Source organism: Cebus imitator, unplaced genomic scaffold (genome assembly GCF_001604975.1).
Source record: "Cebus imitator isolate Cc_AM_T3 unplaced genomic scaffold, Cebus_imitator-1.0 Scaffold352, whole genome shotgun sequence".
Classification (NCBI taxonomy): domain Eukaryota; kingdom Metazoa; phylum Chordata; class Mammalia; order Primates; family Cebidae; genus Cebus; species Cebus imitator.
This window is the reverse complement of record NW_016107667.1, coordinates 1,662,770-1,681,099: the sequence shown is the minus strand read 5'-3', so window position 1 is coordinate 1,681,099 and position 18,330 is coordinate 1,662,770. Positions and strand designations below refer to the sequence as shown.

At 40.9% G+C, this 18,330-nt stretch overlaps 1 protein-coding gene across 1 annotated transcript in view; it reads left to right on the top strand.

The window, feature by feature from the left end:
* The window catches only part of PUS7 (pseudouridine synthase 7), a 65,818-nt gene that overhangs the window by 33,511 nt on the left and 13,977 nt on the right, over positions 1-18,330 (top strand). Inside the window, exons 9-12 of the mRNA XM_037730545.1 lie at positions 5,259-5,387; positions 6,178-6,303; positions 15,620-15,681; positions 16,860-17,020. Of these exons, the coding sequence (XP_037586473.1) occupies positions 5,259-5,387; positions 6,178-6,303; positions 15,620-15,681; positions 16,860-17,020 (478 nt within the window). The remainder of the gene's footprint in view (positions 1-5,258; positions 5,388-6,177; positions 6,304-15,619; positions 15,682-16,859; positions 17,021-18,330) is intronic.

The window sequence follows — 18,330 nt, the reverse complement described above, 5'->3', positions numbered from 1 at the left end:
ACGGGGTTTCACCATGTTGACCAGGATGGTCTCGATCTCTTGACCTTGTGATCCACCTGCCTCGGCCTCCCAAAGTGCTGGGATTACAGGCTTGAGCCACCGCGCCCGGCCAAAAGGAAAATCTTTAGAGGCAGAAAGTAGATTAATGGTTGCCAGGGTCTGAGGGAGAGGAAATGGGAGTGACTGCTGAACAGGTACAGGGTTTCTTTTTTGGGTGTTAGAAATGTTCTGGAAGTATATAGTGGTTATGGTTTTACATTGTTGTGAACATACTAAGAATCACTGAATTCAACAGTTAAAATGGTGAATTTTATTTATTTTATTTTACTTGAGACAGGGTCTTGCTGTCACCCAGGCTGGAGTGCGGTGGCACAATCTCGGCTCACTGCAACCTCTGCCTCCCTGGTTCAAATAATCTTCCTGCCTCAGCTTCCCAAGTAGCTGGGCTTACAGGCATGCACCACCATGCCTGGCTAATTTTTGTATTTTTGGTAGACTGGGTTTCACAATCATGGCCAGGCTAGTCTCAAATTCCTCATCTCAAGCAGTTCACCCACTTCGGCTTCCCAAAGTGTTGGGATTACAGGCATGAGCCACTGTACCCAGCCTTCTGAATTTTATATTAACTTTATCTCAACTTAAAAAAAAAAAAAGAGCAGAGCTACCAGGCACCTCTGTGGCACCATTAGGAAGCAGTGTCCGGAACACTCTCTGTAGGACAGCTTCTGATTCTGAATTGTTCTTTCAGTTTCTACAGCAGTAGTTACTGCCTGAAGAGGAGTTCTGTCCTCCTGTTCATCACTCTATTCATACTGATCTTCTGCTTCTAGATTCCTTGGGATACAGTTCCTTGGTTAATTCATGCCCTTGGGTTCTCCATTGTCCCCATACATAGTCCAGGAGTTCAGGATTACAGTGAGCTATGATTGTACCACTGCACTCCAGCCTGGGTGGTAGAGCAATTCCCTGTCTCTAAAAAAGAAAGAAAAACTTAAATAAGACAAGAAAAATATACAAAAGTCTATATACATAGCTGGGAGCAGTGGTTCATGTCTGTAATCACAGCACTTTGGGAGTCTAAGGCAGGCAGATCACTTGAGGTTAGGCGTTCCAGACCAGCCTTGCTAACATGGTGAAACCCTGTCTCTACTAAAATTACAAAAATTAACCAGGTGTGGTGGCAGGTGCCTGTAACCCCAGCTACTTGAGAGGCTGAGGCAAGAGAATTGCTTGAACCCAAGAGGTGGAGGTTGCAGTGATCCTAGATCACACCATTGCATGATCTAGGATCCTGGGCCACAGAACAAGACTCTGTCACCAAAAAAAATAATAATAAATAAAAAAGGAAAAAAAAGAAAAGAAAAAGAAATATAGCACTTGGACAGGCATGGTGGCTCACGCTGCTAATCCCAGCACTTTGGAAGGCCAGGGTGGATTGGGTGTGGTGGCGCATGCCTATAGTCCCAGCTTCTTGGGAGGATGAGGCAGGAGACTTGCTTAAGCCCAGGAGGTAGAGGTTGCAGTAAGGGTAGATCACACTGCTGCACTCCAACTTGGGCAACAGAGTGAGACTCTCTCAAAAAAAAAAAAGAAAAAAGAAATACGGCACTTAAAGCAATTTCATACTGGAACATAACTAGGTAGAATAATCATAGACCCAAATACATCCAAGGATTTAGTCTGTATTGAAAGTATCATCTAAGATTAGTGGAGAAACATGGTTGATTCAAAAAATGTTGGATAACTGGGTAACCATTTTAAAAAACGTAAGTGTGGCTCCCCTACCTCACTTTCCTTTGCTAGATAAATTCCAGGTGGATCATAAATTTAAACATAACAATGCAACTGTAGAAGTAACCTACTTAAATTTGAGATTAAAAAAAAAAAAAAACAACTTCTGACCGGGTGCAGTAGCTGACCCCTATGATGCCAACACTTAGCGGGGCCGAGGCATGTGGATCACTTGCAGCCAGGAGTTCGAGACCAGCCTAACCAACCTGGTGAAACCCCATCTCTGCTAAAAATACAAAAATTGGCCAGGCATGGTGGTGTGTGCCTATAGCCCCAGCTACTCAGGAGGCTGAGGCAGGAGAATTCCTTGGATTCAGGAGGCAGAAGTTGCAGTGAGCTGAGATCATGCCACTGCACTCCAGCCTGGGCAACACAAGAGGAGACTCCATCTCAAAAAAACAAACAAAAAAACAAAACAAAAAAAACCTCTGGCAACATCCTAAGTATGACTTAAATCCCAGAGTTTTTTTTTTTTTTTTTTTTTTTTTTTTAAAGAAAAAAGATTCATGAATTTAATGAAAATTTCTCTATATAGTTGTTTGTTTTAATTTTAGAGACGGGATCTTGCCATGTTGGCCAAGCTCTTCTTGAACTTCTGGGCTCAAGCAATCTGCCTGTCTGGGCCTCCCAGAGTACTGGGATTATAGGTATGGTCTCGAACTCCTGGGCTCAAGGTATCTGCCTGTCTAGGCCTCCCAAAGTACTGGGATTATAGGCGTGAGTCACCATGCCTGGCCCCTACATAGTTTTTCTTTACAGAAGAATGACAAATATAAAAACACAGTTTCAATCAACACAGTAATATTCAATTCAGCCAATAATCATGCTTGGGTACCTAAATAATTGGGTAAAAGACTATGAAGGAACAGGATTTTTACACAATTTCAGAAGTATTTCCCCACTGATTACTGATTAAAAGCAAAGGGAAAGAGACTCTTAGAGTGTAAAAATCTAGTACATACTATCCTAATTAAATGATTAAAGTTATCATTAGTGGTGGACAAATTCAATCTCCGCCTTTTGATGTGTTGCATCAAAAAGGGCCATGTCACCTAAGTAATATTTCTACCAAAAATGTTTACCTGAATCTCAACATGAGAAACAATCAGACAAATCCACATTGAAAGATGTGTAAAAGTGCTGGCCTGGTTTCTTCTAAGAGCCAGATGTCATGAAAAAACAAGGCTAGACAGATCACTTAATGGAGACCAAACAGACATCACAACTGCAACGCACGATCCTCAGTTGGATCCTGGAAGCCTAACAAACAAAGACAGCCAGGCCCACTGGCTCACGCTTGTATTCCCAACACTTTGGGAAGCCAAGGTGGGTGGATCACTTGAGGCGAGGAGATCAAAACCAGCCTGGCCAACATGGTGAAACCCTGTCTCTACTGAAAATACAAAAAACTAACTAGATGTGGTGGCATGTACCTGTATTTCCAGCTACTCGGGAGGCTGACGCAGAAGAATCTCTGAATTTATCTCATGCCTGTAATCCCAGCACTGTGAGATCAATGTGGGTGGATTACCTGAGGTCAGGAGTTCAAGACCAGCCTGGCCAACATGGTGAAACCCAGTCTACGAAAAATACAAAAATTAGCTGGGCATAGTGGCTCATGCCTGTAATCTCAACACTTTGAGAGGCCAAGGCAGGCAGATCACCTGAGGTCAGGAGTTCAGGACCAGCCTGTCCCAGATGTGTGAAACCCCATCTCTACTAAAAATACAAAATATAAAAATTAGCCCAGTGTGGTGGTGTGCACCTGTAATCCCAGCTACACAGGAGGCTGAGATAGGAGAATTGCTTGAACCCAGGAGGTAGAGGTTGCAGTGAACCAAGATCACGCCACTACACTCCAGCCTGGGCAATAGAGCAAGACTCTGTCTCAAAAATAATAATAATAATACAAAAATTAGCTGATCATGGTGGCGCACACCTGTAATCCCAGGTACTCGGGAGGCTGAGGCAGGAGAATCACTTGAGCCCACGAGGCAGAGGTTACAGTGAGCCGAGATCATGCCACTGCACTCCAGCCTGGATGACAGAGTGAGACTCTGTCTCAAAACAAAAACAAAATAAAAAAAAAAAAAAACAACATCAGCTGCCAGTGGTGACACTAGAGATAAAAAGGGGAGAAAGGCTTTTCAGTGCTCTGTTTTTCTACATATATTTCCTATTGAAGAAGGCAAGGAATTTCTAATGGAAATTTGGTAGCACAGGAAATATCTATATATTAAATGATAGCAGCATGGTATAGGTTTGGGTAGAATTCCAGCTATATATAAAATGTCTTTTAAAAAAAGAAAGAAAATACAAAGTTAGATGTCAGTGGAAATTTTTTCAGGCAATAGAAGTATGAATTTCTTTTCCTTTTCTCGTATTTTCCAAGTTTTCTGTAATGAGTTTACAACATTTTTCTGATAGACAAACATAATGACCTTTTTTTAAAAAAAATGCTTAATACCATTCTTTATATGGGATTTGTCCCTGTACCCATTTGTTTCCTCACCTCTCACCCCACAAAAAATAGAAAATTCCGGGCCGGGCGCGGTGGCTCAAGCCTGTAATCCCAGCACTGTGGGAGGCCGAGGCGGGTGGATCACGAGGTGAAGAGATCGAGACCATCCTGGTCAACATGGTGAAACCCCGTCTCTACTAAAAATACAAAAAATTAGCTGGGCATGGTGGCGCATGCCTGTAATCCCAGCTACTCAGGAGGCTGGGGCAGGAGAATTGCCTGAACCCGGGAGGCGGAGGTTGCAGTGAGCCGAGATCGCGCCATTGCACTCCAGCCTGGGTAACGAGCAAAACTCCGCTAAAAAAAAAAAAAAAAAAATAGAAAATTCCTCAGATAGGCCGGGCACGGTGGCTCACGCCTGTAATCCCGGCACTTTGGAAGGCCAAGGCGGGTGGATTATGAGGTAAAGAGATCGAGACCATCCTGGCCAACATGGTGAAACCCTGTCTCTACTAAAAAATACAAAAATTAGTTGGGCGTGGTGGCGCACACCTGCAGTCCCAGCTACTCCAGAGGCTGAGGCAGGAGAATTGCTTGAACCAGGGAGGCAGAGGTTGCAGTGAACTGAGATCATGCCACTGCACTCCAGCCTGGCAACAGAGCAAGACTCCATCTCAAAAAAAAAAAAAAAAAGAAAAAATACCTCAGATATTGTTCTGTTACTCATCAGCCTATAAATAATAAGAGGTCTTAAGTATATGAAATATGGATGGCCAGGAATACATAGTTCCAACAGGAGCACGTACCATTACACTGAAGAAAGAATGCAGAGAGAAGAGAAGGACATGCATGCCTCACCTGCTGCAGTGCCTTTTCCTTTCAGGGGCTCAGAGCTGTGCTGTATCTTGTTTTCTGTACTGTTGCAGGCAGATAATCAATGTCTTACAATCTTCTTTCTACTCTTTTTTGTTTTGTTGCTTTCCTTTTTTTTTTTTTTTTTTTTAAGAATAACTGCACAAAGACTTGCCCACCTGAATAAGTGCTTGATGAACTTTAAGCTAGGGAATTTCAGCTATCAGAAAAAGCCTCTGAAATTGGGAGAGCTTCAAGGAAACCACTTCACTGTTGTTCTCAGGTAAAGACCTGCAGGTGGGAATGTAGACCACAGGATCTGGCCAGGGCATTGTGAGTCTGTTACTCATCATTGGTCATAAGGTCCTGGTGAGCTGGTACTAACAGAACAGAAGTGGCAGCAAGGGAGGGTAGGTCAGGGCCTGGCAGGGCTGGGAGAGCAACTATAGACACCTTGCCCTTCGGAAACCTAGTGCACCCTTTGGAAGGACACCATTTTCTTCAAATACTGTATTAAAACACACTGAGCCTGTGATTCCACTTAAGACAAAGCTCCTAGAATAGGCAAATCCATAGTCACAGAAAGTAGAACAGTGGTTACAGGGGAAAAGGGTAGGAGTAATGGAAAGTTACTGTTTAGTGGGTACAGAGTTTCATTTTGGGAACAGGAAAAAATTTGGGAAGTAGATAGTGGTGAAGGTTGCCCAACAGTGTGAATGTAGTTAACCCATTTATGCCTGGTGTTCCATTATTGGAATGCTAAGTATGTAAGAGTTACTTCTATCGTACTACTCAAGATCATCCCCAAGATTTGATTGCAAAAATTCAAAAAATTACAACCTCCAGGATAAATGGGTTAATACCACCAAATTGAACACTTAAAAATGGCTAAAATGGTAAATTACATTATAAATCACTTATCACAACTTTTAAAAAAAGAAAGAGCCCTCAGGAGGTAGAGAGAAAGCTGCAGGGGAGTGAGCGAAAGACACGGAAGCTGCACTGTAGTCATTTATGATCTGCCTCCCTGAGTGTTTTTCTTTTTTTTCTCTGGATAATTTGGGTCCCTGTAGAAATATAACAGGAACTGATGACCAAGTACAGCAAGCTATGAACTCTCTCAAGGAGATTGGATTTATTAACTACTATGGAATGCAGAGATTTGGAACCACAGCTGTCCCTACGTATCAGGTTGGAAGGTTGGTATTGAATTTCTTTTATCAAAAAGAGCTTTTTCATAAAAGAAGCAGGATTTGTTGGTGGTTCTGTTTTTAATTATTTCTACGCTCTCTCATGTCTGGGGTAAATGAACCACAGTCTCATAATTTTTGTTTTAAGATAATGCATGCACAAGGTAAAAAATCAGAGTTCAAAAGAATATGACTTGAAAATTGAGCTTTCCTACCACTCTTGGTAACCCATCCAGGGGATCTATTTTTATTTTTATTATTTGAGACAGAGCCTTGCTCTGTTGATCAGGCTGAAGTGCAGTGGTGCGATGTCAGCTCACTGCAACCTCTGCCTCCCAGGCTCAAGGAGCTTGCCTGCCTCAGCCTCCTGAGGAGCCAGGATTACAGGCTCCTGCCACCACACCCAGCTAACTTTTTTGTATTTTTAGTAGTGACGGGGTTTCACCATGTGGCCAGGGTGGTCTCAAACTCCTGACCTCAAATGGTCCACCCACCTCAGCCTCCCAAAGTACTGGAATTACAGGTGTGAGCCACTGTGCCCGGCCCTATTTTTATTTTTATTTTTTAACAGGTAAGTCTTGGCTTAGTAAGTGATTCAAAGTGATTTCCACAGTAATCAGTTGGGTAACTCAGACCCAAAGTAGCCCCACAGAGATGATACATTTTATGATCTGTATTAATAAGTTTATTAAATTTGATATGCCCTTCTCTAACTCTTAATTTTATTTATTTTTTAATTTTTATTTTTTGAAATGATGTCTCGCTCTGTTGCCCAGGCTGCAGTGTGGTGGTGCCATCTCGGCTCACTGCAACCTCCGCCTCCTGGGTTCAGGTGATTCTTCTGCCTCAGCCTCCCAAGTTGCTGAGACTACAGGCATGCACCATACCCAGCTAATTGTATTTTTGGTAGAGGCGAGGTTTTGCCATGTTGGCCAAACTGTTCTCAAACTCCTGACCTCCAGTGATCTGCCTGCCTCGGTCTCCCTAAGTGGGAGGTGTGAGCCACCATGCCTGGCCCCTTCCCTCACTCTTTAAGGAAAGTGATACAGGATAAAATTAGTGACATGGAATTTAAGAACTCTGATTTACTTTTAAACTAATAAGAACTCCTCTAGACTAAGCTACAGTGGGAATCCCCTACTCTTTAAGGAAAGTAATAAAGATTAAAATTAGTGACATGGAATTTAAGAACTCTGATTTACTTTTAAACTAATAAGAATCCCTCTAGACTAAGCTATAGTGGGAATCCCATCAATAAATAGTTGGATTCATAAATGTACTTCCGGAATCCTGTTGCTCAGCAGAGACTGTGTTACATAAACTAGCTATTCAGTTAGAATTGTAGTAGTTACAAGTTGGAAATGATTTGAGTGTTCATATTCTTCCTTGTGTTTCAGACCCCTCAGGTTAGCAAACTTAGGCTTAGAGAGGGCTGCCTGAACTCATTAGTTGATTGGCTGTAGTTTGGAAATAGAGTTTTCCTGGCTTCCAATCCATTGTTTTAGCAGCTTTGTGAAGTTGCATTCGTTTTTGTGATTTTAAAAGTGCAAAATGATAAAAATCTATATTTCCTCTGTCTCTTTGAGGCAGTATTGAGAAGATGAAAAAGCTCAGGTGAAATCAGACTTGAGTTCTGAGCCTCAAATTACTCATCTGTAGAATGGAGATGATAATACCAATTCAGAAGGTGATGAAAATGAAGTGAAATGATGTTGAGGCCACATCTATTTTTATGCCTAGAAGATAGTGAGTGCTAATATGTTTTCAACCTTGCTAATGGTCAGAGGGCATTGACAAAACAATAAAAATGTGAATTGTATTATGGGACAGAATATTTAAGGGAGGGCTGTATCAACTTATAAATTTGTTATTAATTTGTTAGGACAGCCATGGAACCCTATACATTTTGTACTTCAAAGATAAAGTAAACAAATGTAAATAACTAAAATGAGATCAAATTTATCCCACAACAAAAATTACATAGCACACCCAAAGGTCAGTACTATCAGCTCAGAATTCCAAATCATTTATTTTTACAGCATAAGAACACCTCTTGCTTTCAAAGAAACCCGCTGTTAACACCACAGAATTTCCTGAAGGCAACAACAAACTCTCAGTTTATATTGTATAGGTGGAAAAATGACTTGTATCCAAAATATTAAAAGCTCTTACAACTCAAGAATAGAAAGACAACCCATTCTAAAACCTGGCAAATAGTCTGAATAGACCTTTTTTAAAATAACAAACAAATGGCCAGTAAGCACCCAAAAAGATGCCTATCATTACTAATTTTTAGGAAATGCAAATCAAAACCACAGTGAGTTGCCACTTCATACCTACCAGGATGACTGAAATAAAAAAGACAGAGAATAAGAAGTGTTGGTGAGGACTGGAGAAATTGGAACCCCTCTACGTTCTTAGTGGAAATGTAAAATGGTATAACCATTTTGGAAAATAGCCTGGCAGTTCCTCAGAAGGTTACAAAGTTAGCATATGACCCAGCAGTTGCATTTCCAGGTATATACTGAGGACAATTGAAAATCATATTTTCACACAAAAATTTATACAGATGTTTATAGCAGCCAAAAGACTGGAAACAACCTAAATGTCCGCCTACTGATGAATGGATAAACAAAATATACAATGGAATATACAATAATATATAATGAAATATTGGCAATAAAAAGGAATGAAATACTGATAAGTTCTGCAACATGAATGAACCTTGAAAACATATTGCTAAGTAAGCTGGGCACTGTGGCTCATGCCTGTAATCCCAACAATTTGAGAGGCCAAGGTGGGAGGATCACTTGAGGCCAGGAGTTCAAGACCAGCCTGGGCACCATAGCAAGGCCCCATTTCTTAAAAAAAAAAATTTTTTTTTAATTAGCTGAGTGTGGTGCTGCCTGCCTTTGGTCCTAGCTACTCAAGAGGCTTAGGCAGGAGAAGCACTTAAGCCCAGGAGTTTGAGGATGCAGTGAACAGTGCACCACCACTTCACTATAGCCTGGGTGACAGAGCAAGACCCTGCCTGTGAATGAGTGAATGAATCCATTTCTTTTTTTTTCTTTTTTTTTTTTTTTTTTTTTACTTCAAAACCACAATCAGAAGAAATTTTCTATGAAATTTCCAATGTAAGCAAATCTATAGAGAAACAGCTGGAACAGCCCAAATGGGGAGTGACTGCCAATGGGATAGGAGTTTTTTTGGGGGAGTGATAAAAATGTTCTAAAATTCTGTAATGCTCCACAATTCTTTAAAAATATTAAAAGCCATTGAATTGTACACTTAAAATTCAATGGGTGAATTATATGGTATGTGATTTATTGAATACCTTAATAAAAAGTTTTTTTAAAAAAAGAAAGTGAGGTGGGCACAGTGGCTCACGCCCGTAATCCCAACACTTTGGGAGGCTGAGATGAGTAGATCACCTGAGGTCAAGAGTTCGAGATCAGCCTGGCCAACATGGTGAAACCCCTTCTCTACCAAAAACATAAAAATTAGCTGAGTGTGGTGGCATGTGCCTATAGTCCCAGCTACTTTGGAGGCTGAGGCAGGAGAATCACTTGAACTCAGGAGGCAGAGATGACAGAGCAAGACTCTGTCTCAAAAAAAAAAAAGAAAAGAAAAGTAGCTTAAGCCCTCACATCTGTTTAAATGATTTTCGAGAAGGGTGATAAGACCATTCAAAGTGGAAAGGATAACTTTTCAACAAATAATTTTTGGGAAAATTGGATATCCACATGCAAAAAACTGAAATTGGACCCTTACCTTACAAGTTACACCATATAAAAAATTAAAATAGGCTAGGCACCATGGATTACGCCTGTAATCCCAGCACTTTGGGAAGCTGAGGTGGGCAGATTGCTTGAGATCAGGCATTCAAGACCAGCCTAGCCAACATAGTGAAACCCCATCTCTGCTAAAAATACAAAAATTAACTGGGGGTGGTGGCGTGCACACCTGTAATCCCAGCTACTTGTGAGGCTGAGACAGGAAAATTGCTTGAGCCTGGGGGGCAGAGGTTGCAGTGAGCCAAGATTGCGCCACTGTACTCCAGCCTGGGTGACAGTGAAACTCTGTCTCAAAAGTAAAATAAAATAAAGTGGTAGAGCAGAGCTGCACTTACACAAACTCTTAGAAGAAAACGTGGGTGGAAGCTTCCTGATACTGGATTTGTCAGTGGTTTCTTGGATATGACACCAAAAGCACAGGCAACACACAAAAGAAAAAATTAGGTAAGTTGAAATTATTTAAAAAAAAAAAAAGTGCATCAAAGGACACTGTCAACGGAATGAAAAGATAACTCACAGAATAGGAGACAGTATTTCAAATCATATATCTGATAAGACTTAATATCTAGAATGTATAAAGGACTAAATGATTCCTAAAACTCAACAACAAAAATGCAAAAATGAGCAGAGGAGTGGAATAAATGTGTTTCCCAGCACATTTATTTATTTATTTAGTGATTGGTGTTTAACATCACTAATCACTAGGGAGATGCAAATTGAAACCACCATGGGTACCACTTTATAGCCATTAGGAAGGCTACCATCAAAAAAACAAAAACAAATAACAAGTGTTGGTAAGGGTGCAGAGAAATAAGAAACCTGGGCTTTGCTGGTGAGGATGTAAAATAGTGTAGCCATTGCAGAAAACAGTATGGTGATTTCTTAAGAAATTAAATATAGGCTGGGCATGGTGGCTCAGGCCTGTAATCTCAGCACTTTGGGAGGCTGAGGCCAGCTGGTCACAAGCTGAAGAGATCAAGACCATCCTCACCAACATGGTGAAACCCCATCTCTTCTAAAAATACAAAAACTAGCTGGGCGTGGTGATGGACGCCTGTAGTCCCAGCTACTCAGAAGGCTAAGGCAGGAGAATCTCTTGAACCCAGGAGGTGGAGGTTGCAGTGAGCCGAGATCATACCACTGCACTTAAGCCTGGCAAGAGAGCAAGAATCCAAATAAAAAAAATAAAGTAAAAATAAATATAGGCCGGGTGTGGTGGCTCATGCCTATAATCCCAGCACTTTGGGGGGCCGAGGTGGGTGGATCACCTGAGGTCGGGAGTTCAAGAACAGCCTGACCAATACAGAGAAACCCTGTCTCTACTAAAAATACAAAAAATTAGCTGGGCATGGTGGCGCGTGCCTGTAATCCCAGCTACTAAGGAGGCTGAGGCAGGAGAATTGCCTGAACCCAGGAGGCGGTGGTTGCGGTGAGCCGAGATCGCGCCATTGCACTCCAGCCTGGGTAACAAGAGCGAAACTCCGTCTCAAAAAAAAAAAAAAAAGGGTGAAACTCTGTCTCAAAAATAAGTAAAAATTATGTTATGATTCAACAACTCCGCATCTCAGTACATACCCAAAAGAAATGATAGTGGGAACTCACCAGATATTTGTACATGTATGTTTATAACAGCACCATTCACAATAGCCAAAAGGTAGGAGCAACCCAAGTGTTTATCCAAACAAAATGTGGCATATACATACAATGGAGTATGTGAGCCTTTAAAAGGAGGGATTTTGTTTGTTTGTCTGTTTGCTTGCTTGCTTGCTTTTTGTTTTTTTTTGAGATGGAGTCTTGCTCTGTTGCCCAGGCTGGAGTGCAGTGGCATAATCTTGGCTTACTACAACCTCCACCTCCCGGTCTTGAGTAATTCAAAAGGAGGGAAATTTTCATACATGCTCTCACATGGAAAAGCCTTGGAAACTTTATGTTACCTGACATAAGCCAGTAACAAAAGGACAAATATGGTATGATTTCTTTTACATGAGGTTCCTAGAATAGTCAAAGCTATAGACAGAAAGTGGAATGGTGGCTGCCAGCGGTTAGGGGGATGAGTAGATAGGGAGTTTTATTAACTGGGTATTGAGTTTCAGTTGAGAAGATTGAAAAGTTCTGGAGGTGGACAGTGGTGAAGGTTGCCCCAACAATGTAAATGTGCGTAATGCCACAGAACTGTACACTTAAAAATGGCCAAAAATCTAAATTTTATATTTATTTTACCACAGTAAAATAAAAGAAGGTAGAAGAAGGAAAGGTAAAGTAAGAAAAGTACAAAACACCTTAATGTGTAGTGTGCTAAATAGGATGGCCCATTGTAAACCACACCTGTTTACATTTAATATGGCATTGTATACTGAACCTTTACAGTATATGGTGGCATCTTAAAGGTGTTGAAAAGTCCTGCAGTTAAGAAACAGTTTAGGGCCAGACATGGTGGCTCCTACCTGTAATCCCAGCAGTTTGGGAGGCCAAGGCAGGTGGATCACGAGGACAGGAGATTGAGACATCCTAGCCAGAGTGGTGAAACCCCACTAAAAATACAAAAGTTAGCTGGACGTCGTGCACAGTAGTCTCAGCTACTCAGGAGGCTGAGGCAGGAAAATCATTTGAACCAGGGAGGTGGAGATTGCAGTGAGATTGCACCACGCACCCCTGCACTCTAGTCTGGGCAACAGAGAGAGACTCTGTCTAAAAAAAAGATAGAAACTGAAAGAAACTGTTTATTATATCAGGTGGTGGCAAAGGGTTTTCTATAAAGGAACAGTTAATATTTCAGGCGTTGTGGGTCATTTAATGTTTGTTGCAGGTACTGAGCTCTGGAGTTACACTGCAAAAGCAGCCATGGACAGTATGCAAATCAATGCGCATGGCTGTTTTCCAATAAAACTACAGAATTAGATGGACAACCAGATTAGGCCTGCAGGCTGTAATTGATACTTAACAAAGGTTTTTTGTTTGCTTGTTTGTTTGTTTTTGTTTTTGAAATGAAGTCTCACTCTTTCGCCCAGGCTGGAGTGCAGTGGCACGATCTGGGCTCACTGCAACCTCCACCTCCCAGGTTCAAGCAATTCTCTTGCCTCAGCCTCCCGAGTAGATGGGACTACAGGCACGTGCCACCATGCCTGGCTAACTTTTTTGTATGTTGTAAAATATTTTTGTATTTTAACATGGGGTTTCACCATGTTAGCCGGGATGGTCTCAATTTTCTGACCTTGTGATCCATCCGCCTCAGCCTCCCAAAGTGCTGGGATTACAGGCATGAACCACCACACCCAGCCTAACCAAGGTTTTTTGATATAAAAATCTGTGTCTGTTATACCTGACAGACCAGTGCCTAGTACCAACCAGTACTCTATTTTTTTTTTGTCAATATTGTCTAAAGGATTATCCAAGTAAGTAGTTTATCACCCCAGGACTGATTTAAAGACTGATTTAACATGGCTTGTTCCAGGACTGTGAGGATGGCCAGCAATAGGAAATCTGTTGATGTAATTACATTATTGGATTGAAAATCCACGTCATCAATATATACCAAATGGCATTTTAGACAGTTTAATATCCAGAAATGGCTTGTATTATTAAATATGAAAAAGAAGAAACATAATTAACTGGAAAAACAGAAAAATTAATAGAAGGGGATGCCTGTGTTCTTTTGATAGAGAAAGGTCTTGCTAAGTAAGACACCAAGACCAGAAATCTTAAAGGAAAAAAATTTTTAGATATAATATAGCAATAATATAGTAAAAGTTAAAGGAAGAATTACATACACTTATAGATTCACCAAAAAGGTCAAAAATACACTCTGAAGTGTCAACAGTGCTTCATTTCTTAGAGATTGAGTAACATGTAACCTGCCTTATATACCGCTGAGTTTTTTTAAAAGCTTACATAGGCCAGGCATGGTGGCTCACGCCTGTAATCCCAGCACTTTGGGAGGCCAATGTGGCAGATCACTTGATGCTCAGAGTTTGAGAGCAGCCTGGCCAACATGGTGAAACCTCATCTCTACTAAAAATATAAAAATTGGCTGAGCCCAGTTGTTCATGCCTGTAATCCCAGCACTTTGGGAGGCTGAAGTGGGTGGATCACTTGAGGCCCAGAGTTCAAGACGAGCCTGGCCAACATGGTGAAACCCCTTCTCCACTAAAAATACAAAAATTGGCTGGACGTGGTGGCCCAAGCCTGTAATCCCAGCTACTTGGGAGGCTGAGGCACAAGAATCGCTTGAACCTGAAAGGCAGAGGTTGCAGTGAGCTGAGATCACGCCACTGCACTCCAACCTGGGCAGAAGAGTGAGACTCCATCTCAAAAAATAAAAAATTAGCCAGGCATGGTGACTCATACCTGTAGTCCCAGCTGCACAGGAGGATGATGCAGGAGAATTGCTTAAGCCCAAGAGCAGAGGTTGCAGTGAGCCAAGATTGTGCCACCACACTCCACCCTAGAAGACAGAGGGAGAGTATCTCAACAAATTAAAATTAAATTTTAACAAAAGCATATATAAATTTTATAATCATCTGATATCAAGATATTTCCATTCTGACAAGAATAATATAGAAGAGCAAATTGTATTCCATTTGCCTAGATAATACCAAGAAGGTATTAACATGGAGAAATCAAACGAGTTTCACACAAAGTTTCAAACATATTTTCACACATAAAGACTTAACTGTGATTTATATAAATATTACTATGTGGGCTGGGCACAGTGGCTGGCGCCTGTAATCCCAGCACTTTGGGAGGCTGAGGCGAGTGGATCACAAGATCGGGAGTTCAAGACCAGCCTGGCCAATATGGTGAAAACCTCCCCCCCACCAAAAAAAAAATACAAAAATTAGCCAGGTGTGGTGGTGGGTGCCTGTAGTCTCAGCTACTCTGGAGGCTGAGGCAGGAGAATCGCTTGAACCCTGGAGACGGAAGTTGCAGTGAGCCAAGATTGTGCCACTGCACTCCAGCTTGGGTGACAGAGCGAAACTCCATCTCAAAAATAAATAAATAACGTGTAACTACTTAAAGCATGACTAGGTAATATTCGTACTATAACACATGTTTAAACTGAAATGATATTAAATGTTATGGGTAAGCATTATGTTTTCAATTTTATTCTCTTTTTTTTAAAGTTCTTCTGGTAGAAGTCCTTTTATACTTAAAATCTGTATCATACTAGATTCTCTGCTTACTCTTAAGTTTAATAAGATAATGTAGGACCAGGCGTAGTGGCTCATGCCTGTAATCCCAACACTTTGGGATACCTCCCAAGGTGGGAAGATCACTTGAGCCCAGAATTGTAAGACAAATAATGAGACCCCATCTCTACAATAAATTAAGAACTTAGCCAGGTATGGTGGTGTGCATGTGTAGTTCCCGCTACTATCCGGGTGGCGGGAAAGCTGAGTTGGTAGAATCGCTTGAGCTTGGGAGGTCAAGGCTTCAGTGTATAGTTAATATTATTTGTTGACTCTACAGAGATTTGTGCTTATAAAGTTTATCTTCATGCAAAATTAAGTAAAATAAATGTTGTTTAATTTTAGAGCTATACTGCAGAATTCCTGGACAGAAGTCATGGATTTAATATTGAAACCCCGCTCTGGAGGTGAGAATAAAATTCATGTTAAGAAAATAAATAGAATGTATGGCTAGGTATTCATGAAATTGCTTTTAATAAAAGCATTTGTGCAAATTGGGGTTGTTATTTCAGTATTTTATTTGTTTTTACAATAAAAGTATACATTTATGTATATTTTTCAACAGTTTTATATATTTAAGATTTATAATTTAGATCCTATTTTAGCTTTTTTTTTTTTTTTTTTTGGAGACGGAGTTTCAGTCTCATTTCTCAGGTTGGGGTGCAATGCTACAACCTCGCCTCCCGTGTTTCAGTGATTCTCCTGCCTCAGCCTCCTGAGTAGCTGGGATTATAGGGATGTATCACCATACCCGGCTAATTTTGTATTTTTAGTAGAGGCGGGGTTTCACCATGTTGGCCAGGCTGGTCTCAAACTCATGACCTCAGGTGATCCACTCGCCTTAGCCTCCTAGTGTGCAGAGATTACAGGCGTGAGCCACCACTCCCGGCCTCTATTTTAGCACTTTAGCTCATTCAGTGTATTAATTCATAACTGGATAAATATTTTTAAAAAATAAACACATATGTTTTTCTTTATTCACTTCTAAATCTGAGTGTATATAAATCTAAAACATTTCACCTGTGGTTATTTTGTTAAAACATAGTGTAATAGAATATAAAAACTTGGTAAAAACATCTTGAGGATTTGCAGTGTGAAGAATTCACCAAAAACTTACCAGAAAGTATCTCTAAAATCATATTGAATGAAAAAAGATTTAACTACTGCTTTACTGATTGTCAAAATCATGCTCACTTTGGGTAATTCATGTGCAAACTATAAAAAGATGAAATTATCTAATTTTAAGGCAAGTACACCCTGCCCATTAAACTTGACATTACAGTGGAAAAAGAGAGAAGGAAAAAAGTACTAGCAACTTTTAGTCATGTTAAATCAGCTACGATAATGAACAGTTAAATGGCGTTTACTATTGACCAGAGGGTGAGAGCATGTTGACAAAGCCAAATAGTTCTGTAAACTTTCTACATCTCCCGTTTTTGCACTTCCTCAGATGAGTGGAAGCTCTAAACAGCACCTATATTGCAAATAGCATTTTCTAATTTTGTGTTCTCTGTGAACTGTACTTTAAGTTATGGAAGTCTGTCTGTTGGGTAAGTCATTTATTCATAGTTTTTTTCCCCCTCAGCTGAAAAGGGCTACTTGGTTAAATGCAGAGAAGAATGGGCGAAGACCAAAGACCCAACTGCTGCCCTCAGAAAACTACCTGTCAAAAGGTGTGTGGAAGGGCAGCTGCTTCGAGGACTTTCAAAATATGGAATGAAGAATATAGTCTCTGCATTTGGCATAGTGAGTGCAATTTGTGAAGTCAGGCAATGGCTCAAGGTGTTTTAATGTTTAAATTTCATCTTAAGTATTTTATTAAATTTTGAAAGAGCAGAAGGTAAATAAGGATCCTTAGGTGATCTCTCAGCTGTTTCACCTGAATAATCTTTGCTCAGACCCTGAGTGGTGATGAGGGAGTGGATGCTGGTATTACTTATTTGAGGGCACAAGAAAAGCATCAATGTGGAAAATATAATCTTCAGTGGAAATTCTGTTTAAATTGAGTCTCTTGATATTGGAGAAATTCAGAATCTGTTATACAGTCATTTCTTGATCATTCCATCGCCAGAACTATAAACTGCCTTAGTAAAAGTACTGAACAGCAGGCAGTCTAAATCATTGCATTTTAGTCTGGTTTCATCATGGTGATTCAAGAGTAGGAAGTACCATACTAGCAAGTGTAGGCCATACCAGTATTTGGATATGTATAATCCAGGACATGTTAAAGTTTAACCCTTAAACTAAGTCTTTTCCCAGATGCACAAAGAAAGCAGAATTCTGAGTGCATGAAATTAGTTGTCAGTTCAATAATTTAGGTTCTCTCTTTCCATGGTATTATGGGAGAAAAAGCACTGTTAGCTCGAAAATTGATGTGTAAATTCCTTGAGTTTGCACACTGTGCCATTGATGTAAGGCATACTTGTCTAACCTGCAGCCTGCGGGCTACATGCAGCCCAGGACGGCTTTGAATGTGGCCCCGTACAAATTTATAAACTTTTCTTAAAACATTATGACCAAAGAAAAACAAAAAAAAGGAAAAAAAAGATAAAAAACCATTATGGCCAAGTACACTGCGTCATACCTGTAATCCCATCAGTTTGGGAGGCTGAGGCAGGCAGATCCCTTGAGGCCAGGAGTTTGAGACCAGCCTGGCCAATGTGGCGAAACCTGTCTTTACTAAAAATACAAAACAGGCCGGTGCAGTGACTCATGCCTGTAATCCTGGCACTTTGGGAGTCCAAGGCAGGTGGATCACCTGAGGTCCAGAGTTCTAGACCAGCCTGGCCAGCATGGTGAAACCCCATCTCTACTAAAAATACAAAAAATGCCAGGCACCTGTAATCCCAGGTTCTTGGGAAGCTGAGGCAGGAGAATAGCTTAAAACTGAGAGACAGAGATTGCAGTGCGCCAAGATCACGCCATTGCACTTCAGCCTGGGCAACACAGCGAGACTCTGTCTCAAAAAAAAAAAACCTCATTATCCAGACATGGTAGCGTGCACCCAGCTACTCAGAAGGCTAACGTGGGAGAATTACTTGAACCCGGGAGGCGGA